The 18437-nt window shown below is 40.2% G+C and overlaps 1 protein-coding gene across 1 annotated transcript in view; it reads left to right on the top strand.

Annotated features, from left to right (window-relative positions):
- Positions 1 to 18437, top strand: part of LOC128738390 (semaphorin-2A) — a 195322-nt gene that overhangs the window by 144502 nt on the left and 32383 nt on the right. Inside the window, exons 6-8 of the mRNA XM_053833474.1 lie at positions 1754 to 1861; positions 14720 to 14857; positions 16632 to 16764. Of these exons, the coding sequence (XP_053689449.1) occupies positions 1754 to 1861; positions 14720 to 14857; positions 16632 to 16764 (379 nt within the window). The remainder of the gene's footprint in view (positions 1 to 1753; positions 1862 to 14719; positions 14858 to 16631; positions 16765 to 18437) is intronic.

Genomic DNA, 18437 nt, shown 5'->3' with positions numbered 1-18437 from the left:
CTCTTACTCTGCTCGTGAGCTGTCTGTCGACAATTTGTAACGAACGGCGAAGAGCGTGAATCAGCAGATGTTCACTTCAGGAAGCCTCACACCTTCAACCACAGCGCGATTTCGGGTGTTCATAAACGACTCCGCCCGCCCGGTTTCCCCCGTGTCCTTCAGGACCGTGCCTGCCAAGGTTACACCCCGGGATTGTTTTTTTGGAGGTGAATCAGCTTCTTCGATTTCACATTTTCACGTACGCGAAGAAATTGCTACGTGCCAGGCAAGCTGAAGTCAATTTTTGTCGGCAAAATTGACGATTCGACACAGCTTTGGCACGGCAGCACGCTATATGTAGTGCGGGAACGTGTCTGACTTTTGGTGAATATACGGAGAATTAGCTGCGCCAGTGAAGCGCGTGTTTCACAACCCGCACCCGGTCGATTCTGCCGAGGCGTATTTCCGCTCGAGGAGTTCTCTGTGCTCCATCCAGCATACGAGGGTCGAAATTGTGGAAAATCGTGCTTCCCAATTAAACTTTTGCTGGAATGTTCCCATCGAGGATAAACAAATTTTTCCTTTACAGCAGCTTGAACCGATGAAATGTGTCACGTCGGAATTGGGTTGTTTATTCCGTAATGTGGAATGGACTTTTTGGCCTCGTTATTACGCCAGTTGACAGAATTTGCTCATCACTGAATTTCAATTTGAATGAACTGAACTTGTTTCGTACCTGTAAAGGCTTCAACATGTTCTCCACAGGCAGGCGCATCAGTTAAACCATTCTAACGATGGCGTCTTTACAGAATTATTACCATTATTACGTGTTAATGACGGAATGGCGTGTTTTTTCGAGCTCGATTCCAACGACTTTCGAACCTATGCGTGGACTTGTTTTCCACCACCAGAACCGACCGGTGGAAAAAGGTAACTCAAACGGCTGGAAGGCAAAGCAATTATTTTCTTTGTTTTTTGTACTTCTTTGCTTGCACAAATGCCAATAGGGTGACATGGCACACAGGTTCAATAGCCAAAAAGGGGACGGAGGGAATCCACCTACACCGCCCACCACTGGGTCGGAACGGACAGGTGGTGGTAGCCCTCGGCACTGACCGCTTGCGGAGTAATAAGCAATGAATGGTCGATGGTAAGTCTTCCTTTGAAGTATTGATTTTTTCATCTCGTTTCCGGAGCCGGAGCTTTCGGTAGACCTTCGTTCGTCAATAAAAACGGCGAAAGACTAATTACACTTCAGCTTTCAGGGCTTCTGTTGTTTTATGCTTCATCAGGTTTACTTGTAGAACTGCTTTTAGCAATAAAATACGGGTACGGCGAGCGAGAGAAGACCGCGCCGCCATTAGTGAAAAGGATTCTTTTCCTTTTGATGGATTGATTTTCTGTCGTTCGATACCCGCTTATTCGCCGTGCCACACCGGATGCGGTACACATTTCGTAGCACGAAAACACAACTCGAAGTAATTAAAAACGCCCCGAGTACGACGGTATCGTTAGAATGGTGATTAGTGCGTTTCGGTATTATTTTCGGGGGGATTACTGAAGTTGTTTGAAGTTTGCTGCTTTTCGAAGGACTTTTGTTTCTCCTCCTACTGATCCACAAATCTGGGTGATGTAAGTCATTTATTTTTATTATGATTTCCTCCATGACGGTACGGTACGATTCAGTTCTTGATTCTAACATCAATTTTTAATGATCCGCTTAGTATTCTATTACAACTAACACCCAAAACCGTTTCCTTTTTCTCATCCACAGATGTTCGACTGCAAAAACCATATACGGGTGATCCAGCCGATAGATAACGGAAACCGATTGTACATCTGCGGAACAAACGCACACAACCCGAAGGATGTAGTGATATACGTAAGTATCCAGCATCGAATGCGCCTTCAACAAAACAACAAAATTAAATCCCTTTGTTTGCTCGAACAACGCGCGAAGCAATATAAAACAATGTCGCGTGCAGTTTTCCGAGCAGCGCAGATTCGCGAAAATGATAGTTTACTCAGTTGATAAAACAGAACCGATGTTCCCATCCGCGTTTTCCGATAGATCGCGCACACACGACCACCGTGCATTGCAAACTATTTCATCACAAAATTTATATACAGCGAAAACCTTTCATCATTCAGAGCGTTATCCTGGGCTCTAGAGTCTGGTACACAACTCTGTTGTTTAATTTATTCCTGTTACTCACTTTGCTATGAGCACTTTTACACCGTTAACATCCACAACGCACACACATAATACCTCCTCCTGCTCCTCCTCAGTTTCCATATTTCCGTAAACCCTGTGATACTGCTGATCCAAGTTGTGTGTCCTTTGAAACAAAATATTTACCAAATCCACCCGAACCCGATACTACCCGATATACTGTTATAGTGAATGAAAGGTGGGAAGCTGCTCGGGTGGTCGGGCGGTCGAGCGGGGGCGATGTGTGATGTGTTATAGTGCACACGGACTCGTTGTCATTCTCGTCGTCTCGGTTTGCATATGGCTTACCGCATCCATAAAAAAGTGTCACGCAAACTGGATGACAACTAACTACCTACAGATAGGAAAGATACAAAGTTAGTTAGTTGATGATGGAACGTAACGTACCTACCTACATGTTCGGAATAACCGGCTGAGCGGTTGACACGGTTCGATGTGCTGATATTAATCGACAAATTAAATCATCGAAATCCGTTCAGCCGCAGCTAGGTGAAAACAGGGCTAGGCATATATTTTTCTGTAACTTCCATCATGTCCGACTCAAAAAATAAACTCGTATGTAAAGGGAAAAATTACCTTCTTCAAAACTTATAATTCCTAACATTTTAAAACTGATTTTAGAAAAAAAAACTTTGATCATCAATTTAAAAAATATATAAACTGACGAAAAAATTAAATTTTACAATTATATTTATTGCTTATACCAACAGACTAACTAGTACGTAAAATATTTAAACAGTTCCTACGAATAGTCCTACGATTTAGGTAAAAGTCGAACCCAGCTGACACTTGGCTGAAAACTCGTTATAGCCCGACGATGACCCTGTTTGCTGCATAATTTGTCCTTCGAAACGGTACTTGGAGGAACATTCTGCTACGAAGAGGTCGTGGTTGAGCCCCGTTGAGACTGATATGGTTGAGAAGCCATGGACAATCGGCTCTCGACATTAGGAGATCCGCTACAGGGATTGCTCGGCACAGATTTCTCCGGGTTGCTAGGGTGTCCAGTCCAATTAGCATCAAGCACGCTTCGTGTCTTGGCAGCTTGGAGCGGGTTGTTCCAAGGCAGCCGACGGAGGGCAAATCGAATGAATTTACGTTGTATTTTCTCTAACCGATCAACGCCGTTGAGATAATGGGGATTCCAGACCGCCGAACAATATTCCAGCGTCGAACCGACAAGCGCGCAGTACAAATTCTTCAAGCAATGTATATCGATGAAGTTTTTCGCAGTTCTTATTCTTAGGCTAAGACTGCAGGATGCTTTAGCAACGATGTAGCTGATGTGCTGCTTGTAGGTCAGCTGTGAGTCAAGAAGGACTCCCAGATCCTTGATGCAGGACTCTCTTTTAATCTGTTCACCGCCTAGATGATACTTAAAAATGATTGGCCGTTTTTTTTTCTGGAGAACGACACAACTGAACATTTGCTAATGTTGAGCACCATTCTATTTTCGTTACACCACCTAGAAAAGTGCTTCAGTTGCTGTTGCAGACACATGGCGTCTTCTACTTTTTTGACCTCGTTATAGATCTTAAGATCATCAGCAAAAAAGGCCTGGGTTTACATCGTTGAAGTATAGAACGAAGATGATCGAACCTAGTTGACTACCTTGTGGAATACCGGACGTAGCAATAAACTCGCTGGATAATGATTCTCCGAATCTCGTTCCCATTGATATCTAGTAGTATATCTTGACTACCAGTGAAGTCAGTTCGTTTAAAATCGTAGCTAACGGCATCCGTTATGCTACAGAAATTCTCCGATATATCCACTTCAAGCGTCAGGTGTAAGACGGGATGATGATTGACAGTCTTCACGAGAGGATGTGAGGCTGTAGTAAGCCGAGGTGCGTAGTTTGCATTGCTGACGAAACACAGCTCGAGCATTCGACCATTCTCTTTAGTCACAGAGCTGATTTGTCGCAGAAGGTTGTGGTTGTAGCTGTCCAGCAGTACCATCCAGCATACCATCATGGAAGGTAGATTGTAATGGATCTGCATACAAGAATCCATTAGCAGATGTCTGTCAGTTCAAACTAGGAAAATTGAAGTCGCCGAGGACCACCAGTTCGTCGATAGGCAAGGCTTGCATACAGATATCACGCAGCGATTCAATATGAGCTTTAATAAGCGCGAGGTCACGCGTTCGGTCAGGTGGCAAATAGAGCACACACAGGTAAAGCGAATAGCCCTCTAGCTTGAGTTGCACCCAGACTTGCTCGATAGTTGTCCAAGCACTATTCTCCACGATTTGTACCTTGATTCTTCGGTGAACAGCAATCAGCACCCCACCGCCATGAGATCTGGAACTGTTCTGTGCACTCCTATCAGTTCGGAAAACTTCACAGTAGTCTCCAAATACTTGGCACGACAAGGCACGCTCACAAAGTCAAGCACAGTAAACCATTTGGTTTGTATATCTCGATTGCAACTGAGATATACGAAATCATATCTGAACGAAAAAGTTATATTTCACGCCATATAAGAACATATATGTACCAAAGTGATGGCGATATACGTGAGAAAATTTTGACAACTATTTATAATTCAATTTTGCGTAGTTTTTTTAACACGCAACCAAATACTACTGAATATATGATTAAGATATAATCAAATATTGCGATTGTCTATACTGCTTTATAATTCACAGTCATGAATTGTATATGAAGACACGCACGACTGCAAAACAACTTATTGTTCACTTCGATTTGACATACTCTAATCATTATACAATTCCAATGTGAAATTGACATGAAAACGATTGAATGTGAACTTTCTATTACGATTTTGTGTTATCTGGGAGGTCGGGGGTTCCAGGGTTTCCATAGTGCCAACTGTGGTGCGTCCCGGTATGCATTCGACCATACTTTCTGGATTCAAAAAGCGATGATTCGGCTGGAGTACAGTGGATAACGATGCAGTTGCTTTAACTGTGTTGTCCTGGTCGAGGAAGGTGCGTCTTGGAGAGGTTATGTTGTGCTCCGGTTTGCTGTGTTTGCGCTCACATTTATGCCGATAATATGCCCCACGTTTTTTGCACTGTAGTCCTCGAATTCTCGAAAGTATACGCTCAGTCCTAAGCATTCACGCACCAGAGCTCTAACGTCGTCTTCCGAAGGGTGGAAAGTGAAGAGGTAAATCCAAAAAACGTTGTCATTCATGGAAACCGTCTGAATCGTTCCTGTGCTTGCTCTTGTTCCACAATTGCTCGTAATGCCGGTTGGGTTTACGTCTTTCATACGTCTGCGTTTAAGTGTATTGACAGGAGTATTTACTGGATTCTGCCAAGGTGCAGGACGGAGCGCAGATGGTCGAGCTGTTGGGAAGTTGTTTGCTACTTTAGCCGCAAGTGTCTCTATTGTAGAGCTTAGTTTAGCTATATCAGCCTGCATTGACAACATTGCATTGCATTTGTCTATAAAACATTGCAAAAAAGTTAGAACATCGATTTCTGGCTTCCTAGCTGGTAGAGGTAATCTGAGTAATCCGAGGTGAGTCCGTCATCAATATGACAACTACGACTTCATTATCATTGAGGATATGAATCTTTCGGCAGCACCATCGATGTTCGATCTTCTGAGTTCCATTGTTCCATTGCTCTTGGCCAAACAACTATTTTTTTTCCTGTAAAGCCATATCACAACTGCGTCCATTGGTAAGGACTATTGTTGTATGACCCATATTTGATTTAGTGCTAGTCAAATATCCTGTCACAATTAAGGTGCGAAGGACAATGGTTGTCATAGCACACGATCCTAGTTAGGCTCGACTCGGTTTATGAAGCCTAATACCCTGCCAAAAAACAACTAGCTTCCATTACGCTTTCTGACGATGTCCATTCTGTACTACATACACCTAGCTTCTTTTTCAGAAAGGGTCCTTTGCCAACGCTAGCTGCCATATCTGCATTTCATCGAATGTATCGTATCAATAATTCAATTATAATACACTACAGAATGTGAGAGGACTGCTCTAGCCATATCAAGAATTCCTCTCCACTGTACTCGATCAGGGGCTACTCGTCGCCAATTTGTTGAGTGTCTCAACACACGAAAATCGACTTCAACCTGCTCAAGCCTGCTAACACGTTGGGCCCCTCTATTACTGGTGCCGACTCATGAAGAGAACGGATTCCACTGCACAGTCGTTCGGCATTCTTGCGACGTAGCCGGCTCACCGGATTATCCCAACTTTCGCCAGGTGTACGATGGGAATCTCTCCAAGTAGTGCTGGCGGGTGCGCGACGTTAGGCAGTCGGACAATAGGTATACGAACATAAGGCATAATGGACGTTAGGAGTAATAAACGATAGGCGTAATGGACGTTAGGCATAATTTACAAAACTTCGCTTTCCTATGAATACGCACTTGAATCAACCATCTCTGCGTCACAATCCAATGGGAGTTTGGGGCCGCCAAAGCTTTGAACGTTAAATCACCGCAATTATGTGATTAGAGATTTTTTATTCTTCTATTGCGAATAGACAGTGAACGCTGAAAGGAATTAATCGCACCTGTTTTTGCGTCCGAAGATGACCGAAAGAAGCAATATTTGGCCGAATCTCCACTCGACTGAATCTCGCCGAAAGCTATTTTCTCGAATAATATTGAGAAAAATGAGGCTTTTAAGGTCAATGCAAAGCTGCTTAAGCTATCAGCAATATTTACGTTGAATTTCCTCACTCGTATTATAATCGGCGGTGACCAGAGATCCCAAATATAGGTACGAGCTCATCAACCAGTTCCATTTTATTGCCTTCAATAGTCACTGTCCGTGAGAGGCAAACGACCCAATAACTCCTAGCCACCGTTTTCGTTTGCGTTAATCTGTACTTCTTATTAATTTCTCAAGTTAATTTGTACTTCTTATTAGGGAGTAAATGTGTTTTTGTGAAGCACGAACATTGAAAGAACTGGGAAAAATGATATGCAAACTGTGAGAAATACTGTGTTACGGTATCGCACTCGACGCGAGATTGAGAGTTGTGGGGTCAAGTCCCACCTGGACAGTTAATTATTTTTCACAGTTTTCATATCATTTTTCCCAGTTCTTCCAATGTTCGTTCTTCACAAAAACACATTTACTCCCTAATGAGAATGACACCTATTAATGTTACTTATCAAGGGACAAAATGGAGTGACATTCAATAAGCTAGTAAACTTTTCACTACTTATTTTAAAAATGCCTATCGAAACGAGAACTTATACCAATTTGAGCATCTACCAATGCTTTCAAACAATTTCGAACATGCCTGTTAAATACGAAACAATTCGTAAAGCCTAATGAGTTCTATTTCGAAACGTTTGATGTGAATTCTGGAGTTCCACAAGGGAGCAACCTTGGACCTTTGTTGTTTATTAATTTAATGAAAGATTTACAGGGCCAAAGCAATAATGCTCGCGTCCTAGTGTACGCCGATGCCAAAAATTATTGAAAAATAATTGACTGGACACAGTGGAATTGGGCTCACAATTTCCGATCTCCGGTCGTGTGCATTTCCTATTATAGTACATCATTGGCCAGTCAGGAAGTTGGATATCTGTTTTTTTGTTCGTTTTTTACCTTTGTTATACTATATAACAAAGGTTTAGAAATTGATCGAAAAACGCGAAATAGAACCAAGGCCCGGAGGGCCAAGTGTCTTATACCAATCGATAGGGTTCGACGAATTGAGCAATGTCTGTATGTGTGTGTGTGTGTATGTATGTGTGTGCAGCTCATTTTCTATCGCCTGTTTCTCGGAGATGGCTGAACCGATTCATCCGCTATTACTTTTGTTTGAAAAGTATTTATGCCTAGTATATCACCAATTCAGTTGTTTCGTGGTACGACGTTTCGTTTAAAAGTTATAGGCAAAAATGTGAAAACAACGTGACACGTTTTTTTCCGGAACTACACAACCAATTTGAATGATCTTAGTACCAAATGAAAGCTCTTGCTATCGCTAAACTTTCTACTAAGTTTCATCAAAAACAAATATGCAGTTTAAAAGTTACGCTTAAAAAAACAGTTTTGACAAGGTCCAAATGATCGCCTGTTTCTCAGAGATGGCCAAACCGATTTATGCGTTATTAGTTTCATTTAAAGGGTAATACAGCCGGATAGATCACTATTGAATTGTTTTTTGATTGGACGTTTAGTTGGAAAGTTATGAGCAACCGTATACACCACACCAAAATTAACTATAATTTATAATGATTTTAACCAAGTTAATTTGCCTAATTTCAATTATTTTAATGTCAAACGAGAGGTTTTAACACTACGAATATATATGCAAAATTTCACAAGAATTGGTTTTTCCGGTCAAAAGATATTAACCCTCGAACACTCGCACTAACTTTTGTAACACAGTTACTCGCGCGCACAATAGCCCAAAATCAAAGAAAACGTGCGCGCTAGATTTTTGACTAGGAAAACTTGGTTTTAAGTTTATCAAACCTTTGGAAGAGTTTTTTGAAATTGAAAGCTCTATCGTCTGGTAGCATTTGAATTTTGACTAATCCCCCTAAAAGCAAAATAAAAAAAAATATTTTTCTTCAGTTTCAATATAACACATTGATGTGTTCTGCAAAGTTTTAGAGCATATTATTACAAGAAATTTTGCTGAAGACAGTAACCTTCTATCTCTTCAGCGACGATAGAGAAATCTTATTTATTGTAAATGCACTTGTAAAATGAGTTTTTCTATTTCGGCTCTTTTTGTAATTGTTGTATGACTTTTTATTTATTACAAAGTTGTACAAATAGTAAAAATACACAACTTCACTGAATGTAGTATACCTCTATGTCTGCTTGTTTAGGATCTGTAGAACTTTGATTATAAAAAACACCCTAATTTTGACTCCAAATTATTCGACTACGAACAGACGGCTACATTTTAAACATTTTACATTTGCTGATAGTTTTGCTGCATACAGACACCATTTTTCTATAAGAAGAAACGAGATAAAATGTCAGTTGGGGCCAATTGCGGTACACCTCACATGCTGCTTGCTTCGGGTCTGTGATTTTCTGTCGGTTTATGCTGATCTGTTTTCCTAACAATTTAAAGTATTAATGCGTCGAATAATTCTGACATTTTGCTCATAACAAGTTTATTGAAGAATATACGTTAGTTAAACAATGATTTGTAACTTTATAACAATATGGCATTCAAAAACCTACACATGTTGTACAAAATACAGCAGCGTGAGTAACCGAAGGTAAATAATAATTGATGAAATTTATTCAAGAAAACTTTATTGATGTGAACCAAATAGAATGGCTTTACAGGAAATTATGCATAGTTCGAAAACTTATAAATTAGACCTTTACTACGCAATGTATATGTTAAAGAATAATATTTCTTCTTACAACTTAATTTTACTTGCACTTACCCACATTAGTAACAACTTACTCAGCAATTTCATGAGAAAAGGAACTATCAAAATTTATAAGTGCTCCCAATAGATGAATTATTTTCCGAAGACTTGTCGATTTCTATCTCAAATAGCAAGTAAGACCGTATAACAAAGGTTTCTTTCGCCACTAGGTGGATTAAATCAGGTTTTATACATTTACCCAATGTTCTGGTATAATTTATTTTGTCATTGCTGTTAAAAATGCTCATGAACTGCTCATACAATATTAGAATGGCTCGTTATACGCGCTTAGATTAAACAAAGCAAAGAGTACGTACGTTAAGAAGCATAAATAATGTGGATTCTATGTCTAGGGCAAGCTCAAACCAACTCAGCTAGCACTTTTATGTATACATAAAAGTTAAAAACCAGCTTTACGTACAGATATCAAAGCCAAAGCCTGGGTGCTAATTCCGTTATCGAAATTTGACCTTCTGTTTTTTATACAACAGACTTCGCAACCAGCTGTTAGAATACAGGACAGTGCGGGGTCAGTGCTACGATCCTATTGACTCTAACAGCCTCTCCCAGCCAAGATTCGAACATACGACGACTGGCTTATTAGACCAGCGTCTTACCTCGAGGCCAACTGGGAGGTAACGTTCAGATATACATACTAATAAATCGTATTTCATGCGCAAAATTGGCATATACGTACTGTTTTGGCGGCGATATACGTTATTAAGGATAATTATACGTATTTCATCTATATACGTAGTTATATACGATAATATCCGATTAAGCGCGACTTCTTCCATACTGCTATACAATTTTGCTGAAAATCGTATGTGTGTCAGTTATTATCATTATATACGATTAAAAATCAGCTTGGGCGGACTTTATTAAGCTTTAGTTACGATTCCGAATTTGATAATAAATATTTACCATAATTCTCGTACATTGATGTATGACTTGGTGCTAGCTGGGAATGACGTACCGATGGTGAAAAATTCTTTGGATCACACCATGGTAACTGTTCACGTTAACCAAGTTGGAATAATCTTTTTTGCGCACATGCGATCCGCAGAAATTTTTTTTAAGGGAGCCTGGACCACTGCGACCATTAGTTAGATTTATTGTGGTAGTCCGCAGAAATTGGTTTCAAGTTAATTTTTGAGGGCACTACGGTATTATTTTCAGCGAACTAAAAAACAATATAAAAATTTGAAATAATCTGTTGAAATTCAATTCAGTTTTTTTAGTGAAACCCAGCCAACACACTGCTGATAAAACATACAGCTTAACGTCAGTAGCACAAATGTGCCAAAGAATTTGCCGCTTGAATCAGATACATACAAAACCCTTCGCCAATATCCACCAGCAGAACAATTTAATTGAAATATATCAAAAAAAAATCAGAGGGGTTGTGTACAGGACACGACCGCATATAGGTGACGCAGGACTACGTAAGTCTCTTTGTAGTTATAGTAGCATGTATTCATGCTTGTAATAGGGTGTTTGCAGAGTGCATATGTATTGAAGAGCTGTTGGGCAGGCAAAAGTGACAGCTCCATATAAACTGTAAGGGTTGGAAAGGGCGAGATTTTTTAAATAATTTAATTTCTTCATTGAAAACAGAAATTACTATTTGCGTTATATGTATAGCAAGGTAATATATCTGTTTACTAAATAACAAATCTATTTTCAACAAACAAGCTAAAACGCGGTAGAATTGATCAAAAATGTAACTATTAACTATGTTAGCTAACTTAGCGGGATAAAACTGACCAAATATCTATAACCAGCGATTGCTTTCGGCCAAGAAAACAATAAATTATACTAAAATCAATGCTACATTCAGTTGTTTCGAACTTGGCCTATGCGGCATGCTACATCCGAAAATCGTATTTTTGGGTCACCGATTTAATGCTAATTCACTGAAATATTAGTTGCTAAATGTGAACATATATTTCGGGATACATTACTTGGTTGATTTAAACTATTGATTTCCTGCTACCTTACTGAAATTAAAGATTGTTTTTATTACCCATGGTTCCCCACGTTGAAGGGATTTCACCAATTCAATTCTATTCGCTATGACGGCGCCGCAGTGGAGACACCTACATTAGTTTCGAGTATGCGTGAAGCAGAATAGCGATTTGTTAAAGAGTGCAAAAGACAGAAACATGTCGGAAATAATTTTCACGCATTCAGCTACGGGCAGTTCTGTAAGTGGAAAAGAGGTCGTGCGGTGCCGTCATTGCGAATTTTATCAACAGCACATCTTTTCACTACACTTCTAATGAAACGGCAAGCATGCGTATTCATACAGAGTCGTATTATAAACGAACACTACAGCTGTGTGCTGTAGCACATTTTTCCAACACAGATATCAAATTCGCCGAGGTGTAATCGTCTCGCAGTAAAAAATTTGCGATCTGTTGGGACAACGAACTTGCGTCATTTTTTCTGGCACACTTCCCTAACACAGACATCAAATTGGACTAGGTTTAGTCGCGTTCGTGAGAAATCTGTTGACAAGAGGGGGCTTTGTCACTCTTTCTGGCGTACTTCCCAAGCAAGGACATCAAAATGGTCTAGGTTTAACCGCGGTGTTAAGAAATCTTGTTGAAATAAGGAAACTTCGTCACCTGTTTTGGCTTACTTCCCAAGCACAGATATCAAATTGGTATAGGTTTAGATCATCGTAAAGAATCCTCCAACCAATCACGAAGCGAGAATTCTGGTAAAACATAGGTTCATTATTTTCAATTTTTCAATAGTTCAACAACAAGAATCCATACTTTTCTTCATTTGGGTTAATTCTTAGAAGATTTTCCGATCGATTGGTGTAAGAATGTTGAAAATCGATTGGAAAACCGCTGAGCTATTAGCGCTCAAAACCTTTCATTTTTCGTGACGCTCGCATTTTTCGATTTTTTGGAATGACACCCTATCTCAAAACTTGCCGTAAGACGTAGTCCTACGTCAAAAGTAATGAGCACATACTGCTGCCTTGTGGAACTGCTTTGTATTAATGTGCGGATATAATAATAAATTACTGAAAAAAATGTAGAAACTGAAAATAAGAAGCTGTTGTATTGCCGACAAAAATTAGCAGCTTTATTTACAATTTGTCATTGCTTCAGAAGGATTTTGAATTGCCGCATAGGTGTTCAGGTTCTACAAGTACACCCGTTGACCTCCCAGTTGGCCTCGAGTATAACAAACCAGTCGAGGTATAACAAACCAGTCATCGCATGTTCGTATCTCAAGAGGCTGTTAGTGTCAAATAGGATAGTGGCACTATCCACGCAATAGTCCTATACTCTGACAAACCTGGCTGCGAAGTCTGTCGAATGTCGAAATGTAGCGCCAAGACTTTACTTACAATACCCATGCTTTAAGGTTTGTAAGATGCCTAGTTCATAGGAGCAACCAGGTTCAATGGATAATTTGAAGGATTCGGAGGGAGGATAAACTACCGGACTAGGCGATAGAAGGTGTGGTTTGTCCCATATTGAAAAAGGTCGATCGGCTAGATTGTTTTAATTGTCGTGGAATTTCGTCGTTCTCCCAAATCCTTCAGAAATGTCGGGAGTACAACCTGCCCACGCATCACATTTTCGTGGATTTCTGGGCAGCATACGATATAGTCGAGTACGAACAGCTATGGCAGATAATGCACGAGAACAGTTTGCCGAACAAACTGACGCGGCTGAACAAAACTACCCTGGAGCGAGTGATGTGCTACGTGTGTATTTCGAGGGCACTCTCGAGTCCCTTCGAATCGCGCAGAGGATTCCGGCAATAGGATGGACTGTCCAGTATGTTATTCAACATCACTATTAAGGGTATGATCTGGCGAGGGGATATCGAAACGAGAGGAATAATCTTCAGCAAAAGTAGCCAACTCCCAACCTACGAAGACGACCTCACCATCATTACTAGAAAACTTGGGACGGCGGAGGGAATCTCCACCAGACTAAAGCGAAGGCTAGGAGAATTAGGTTACAAATCAATGCACCGAAAACCAGTTATATGGTAGTAAGAGACTCCAGGGACTTTCACGGGCATTGCCGACTATTGACGGCGACCGACGGCTCACCGCCGAATAACAATACAAATAAGGAGTTTAAATGACGCATTAAAGCTGGAAGTCTAGCTTACTTTTTCGTCCGCTAGATGCTTTAATCAACAAGCATACGCCGCCACACAAAGCTGACGATGTATAAAACGCTAATCAGACATATAGTCCTCTATGGACAGTAACTTTGCTGACGGAGGACTTACGTGCACTTGCCGTATTTGAACGAAAGGTGTTGCGTTGTACTATTTGAAACTATTGAAGCACTATTGAATATGAAACTATTGACTGTTTGAAAATGAATCCCGAGTTGCAGGCACTACCAGGAGAAATTTCCATCGTACGCCTGGCGAAAATTGGGGGACAATGGTAGGCCGGCCACGTCCAACGAATGCTTGGATTTTCATTTTTTCTATATCAACTTAACTTTATAGTCTGCAAATTGTCGACATTCTTTATTTGAGTTGTAATCAAGACTATGTGGCCGCCTTCTGCTAAATTTATTGGTACATACGAGCCTTGATATTAATGCATGTTGGTTATCCACATCAAATCTTTGTCAATCCGACAGTCCTAAATTAAATTGTTTATTTTAACGAAAAAATTCACTTGTTCATATGATATCCAAGCTCCCGATTCTCCCCACTTCATGTGGCTATTTACCATACTCGGTTCAATTTGTGATTTGTAAATGACAGAAAATTCACATCTCTTGTCGACGGAATTCCATCAAATATTCATTCGTTTACACTCATTGCCAAGCCTTTGCGAAAACTGTATTTTAATTCTACCGAAACGAATAACAAATACGCTCTTTGTTTTTCCGCACACATCCAGCCGACGACGAGTTCGTTCACAATTTATTTTTCCGTGGCCAATCTTTTCACCCACGAATATTTAGAGCCCCCGCTCCAGTTCAGTGCTTCGTAATCAGTTCATTGAAATCATCGCTATTTGTCGCTTTTTCAGGACTTTTTTTTTGCTCTGGCGTGCCATTCAACAACCTCTTCGCCGCTCTCTATTTAGCGCTGCACGATTTCGATACTGAAATAAAAATTTCCAACTTATTTACTTTCAGTCCAACCTCACACATCTATCACGGTCGGAGTTCGTGCCCGGAATCGGTCTCGGCATTGCCAAATGCCCGTACGATCCACTGGACAATTCAACGGCCATCTACGTGCAGCAGGGCAACCCCGGCGATTTACCCGCGCTGGTAAGTAAAATATGATACTTGGACTAAAAAAAAAGAAGTATAAAATTCAAACTAAAAACCGAGCCACATCCATTAGATGCAATAGGAGCGCGAGTGCAAAAGAGGAATCGCAAAATCTGAAACTCGTGGTAATAAAATAAATTTCCCGCTCGCGCGCCGCGCCTTGCGCGCTCGGTAGCAAAACTAAAACAACTATTTCGGAATAAATATTTGAACAGATCTCTGAACCCATCAATTGTTCGGTGGCTGCTTTTTTTGCTGCTGTCCAGCATCGAGCAAAAACTAGAACTTTGCATTGCGGAAATGGTAGCGAACATTCGTTGTTTTTTTTCCGGGTTATCCTCTATTCATTGCTGGATATTTGGATTTTGCACCAGAAACGTTTCATGAAATCATGCAAGTTACAACCACAGCCCGCCTGAAATAGATAATTTAACAAAAAAATCAAACGTTACCATCCAAAAACAAATCGTTGTAAGAATAATTAATACACAATACAAAAATTCATATCACATTTATACTGATGGTTCAAAAATTAATAGTAAAACTGGCTACGGCTACTACGACAAACAACAAATGCTGTCTTACAGTGGAAGACTGAAAACCCAAATTACCATAATGAACGCTGAGATTATAGCCATCATTAAAGCAGTTGAATACTTAATTACTAAACGTATTAAGACGGCGGTCATTTTTACAGACTCCAAAAGTGCAGCCAAGCTAATTCAAGGCGACAAATCATCGGATAACTATCTCATTGGTAAACTATTCGGATTAGTAAGTCAATCAGACATAGAAAGTATCACAATACAATGGATTCCAGGGCACATTGGTTTGACTGGAAACGAGAGAGCAGACCAAGCTGCAAAGCTTGGTACAGAAAGAACATGCATTGAAGACACATCGCTCACCAAAAATGACTTGATACTAAGCTTTAGAAACGAAACGATTTGCTTCTGGAAAGAACGGTATAAAACATTGTCTGAAACCAAAGGATGTTATCACCGCAAAATCATGCCAGAACTTACATTGGACCCATGGTTTAAAAATTTTGAAATTTCTACTGAATACACAGTAACTATCAACAGACTCAGATCAGGCCATACTGCCACTAAGGATAGACTTTGCTTATGGGGTTTAATCGCAAATGATAATTGCGAAAACTGTAATATAACGGAACACACGGTACACATTTTACATGATTGTCCTAAACACAATAGTATCAGAAGTAAATATCCTGTTCTCTATAATAAAATTGACATAACTTCCATTCTTGCGGAAAACCAAATAGATAAGATCATACAATACGCGAAATTCCTTAAAGAATTAAAATTAAGCATTTAACACTGTTCACAACCACCACTTCTTCAATTTGAATTTATTCCAAAACGCGCTCGTTTACTAAGTTCTAAATGTTAACATTGTTACAATGATATGACATGGCTGATATGGACCCCTCGGTCTGCGCCAAACCAAGCGAGAATGAAAAAAAAAAAAAAAAACCACAGCCCGCCCCCCGAGGGGGGCATAGTAAACTTGACTGAAAATGATGTTGTTACGAATGTTACTAACGAACAATCAAATTTGTTGTTTTGACATTGACTGAATATTCTCTGCTTAATAATGAAAAGGTTGTGGTTTGTGTGGAGTTTTTAAACCTGTCCAGATGAAACAACAGTTGTGGAAACTATGATTGTTGTTTTATCTTTATAGAGATTGTAACAATCATTAACCCATTTTCTTCTTCAACTTATTTGTTACTCTTCAATTGCAGTACTCGGGAACCAACGCTGAATTCACCAAGGCAGACACTGTTATTTTCCGAACCGATCTGTACAACATGACGACCGGCAAGAAGGTGTTCAACTTTAAGCGTACCCTGAAATACGACTCCAAGTGGCTTGATAGTGAGTATACACACACACACCTGTGCATTGCACGGCAGCACAATTTATGGTCTTAATCTGAGAGTAAATGTAACCTTTCGTTGGACGGCCACCTGTTTCACCGACCGACCGAATGACCAACCGTCCGGTCTGGAGCAATGAATAACCCTGCAAAAAGGAGTTCACCGCTCCATATGCTAGAGGGGTTTCAGTTGCTAGTTATAAATTAACGGATACATTTATCATCAATGGTTTGGATTGTAAAACGGCATTCGTTTGCTAGAATGTTCGATTCGAACATCAAAAAGATAATCAAAATCCAAACCGTCGATATTAAAGTGAGAGGTGCATTGCGAAAGTTGAATTTATTGCTCTCAGTTTGCTCGTTTTCTGAAGTCTGGTTAAGAGTAGATCTATTTACGTACAAAAGCTGTAAGAGACCTCAATCAGCTTAGATAAACATTTGTGTTTCTAAATTTGCTGAGTGCGAAAAATTAAAAAAGCTTTTTCCTTTCTTCAAATGATGCCCTATTTGCTTTCTGCAGTTTGCTGCAGCATTGAAACGATTGTTTCTCATTCATGTTTCGGAATTGGTCATCAACACTTTCAATTGACCAATGCCAAACTGGCCTACACAACGCAGGGCAGGTAAAATGGAAAATAAACATCAATGGTGATAAGTGGTGCCTTCAACACCACCCGGCCGGCCGGCCTGCAGCCAGTCAGTCAGTCATTGCCCGGACAAACAGACCGCTCAAACAAGCAAACTACTCGCTGCTACTCCCGGGATCGCACCCAAAACCCACCCAGCCCAACACGAATTCCACAAACTATTCAAAACTTTTGCCCCCACCCCACACCCACCCTGCGCAGTTCCCTTTTATCCTCCTACGGAGAGCGAGGTTTCTCTGCCATGATAGTTTGCAACAGCTGCTGCTGCCACATCGCTACATTTACCGCTGAAGTTTCCACCGGGGCTAGTTGACTGGGTGACTGACTGACAGACTGACTGACTGTCTGACTAACTAACCGAGCAGGAGCGGTATTTATCTAGGAGGCTTGTCATTGAAGATTCTTTTTTTCTCTATTTGCAAAAGTGCTTTTTCACCTGCGCTCTAAACGGAAAGGAGAGAACTCTATATACCCGGCTCCGGTCGTCGTTTTGTAACGAGGTGTCGGAACACTTGTCACACTTTTCCGCTGCTGGGTTTTTCCTTTGGTTATATGCTTATTTCCGTTTATTACCTTTCATTTTATTCCGTTACATCTAAGCGTGAATCACACGCGCCATAAATGCAAAGAAAAAGAAACGGAAATGCAGGTCTTGAGGGCAAACGGATATGCATCCTATCCCATAGCCATGGATGGATTTTAATCGTATTCAAGAAAGTTGAGAATGAGTTAAGTATGATAAAAAAATAAGGAAAATTAGAATTGAAGAATAAAATTTTTATATCGTCCGGTGAGAAATTAATTGCGACGACTAATTTGCTGGGTATATTTATGTTGCTCTTTTATACTAAACTATTAAACACGAAAGAGCAAAGTCTAATGAAACAAGAAGAGTCTTAGTTTCCTTTATTACAGTTTAACTTTCTGGCTCCTGGAATCGAGGAATATCCAACTTCTTAACTTACAAGTTTGATTTGCAAATCAATCAATCCTAAAATTAAAAAAGAAGAAAACTTATCCAA

This window comes from Sabethes cyaneus, chromosome 2 (genome assembly GCF_943734655.1).
Source record: "Sabethes cyaneus chromosome 2, idSabCyanKW18_F2, whole genome shotgun sequence".
NCBI classification, from domain to species: Eukaryota; Metazoa; Arthropoda; class Insecta; order Diptera; family Culicidae; genus Sabethes; species Sabethes cyaneus.
This window is presented reverse-complemented; position numbering and strand designations above follow the sequence as displayed.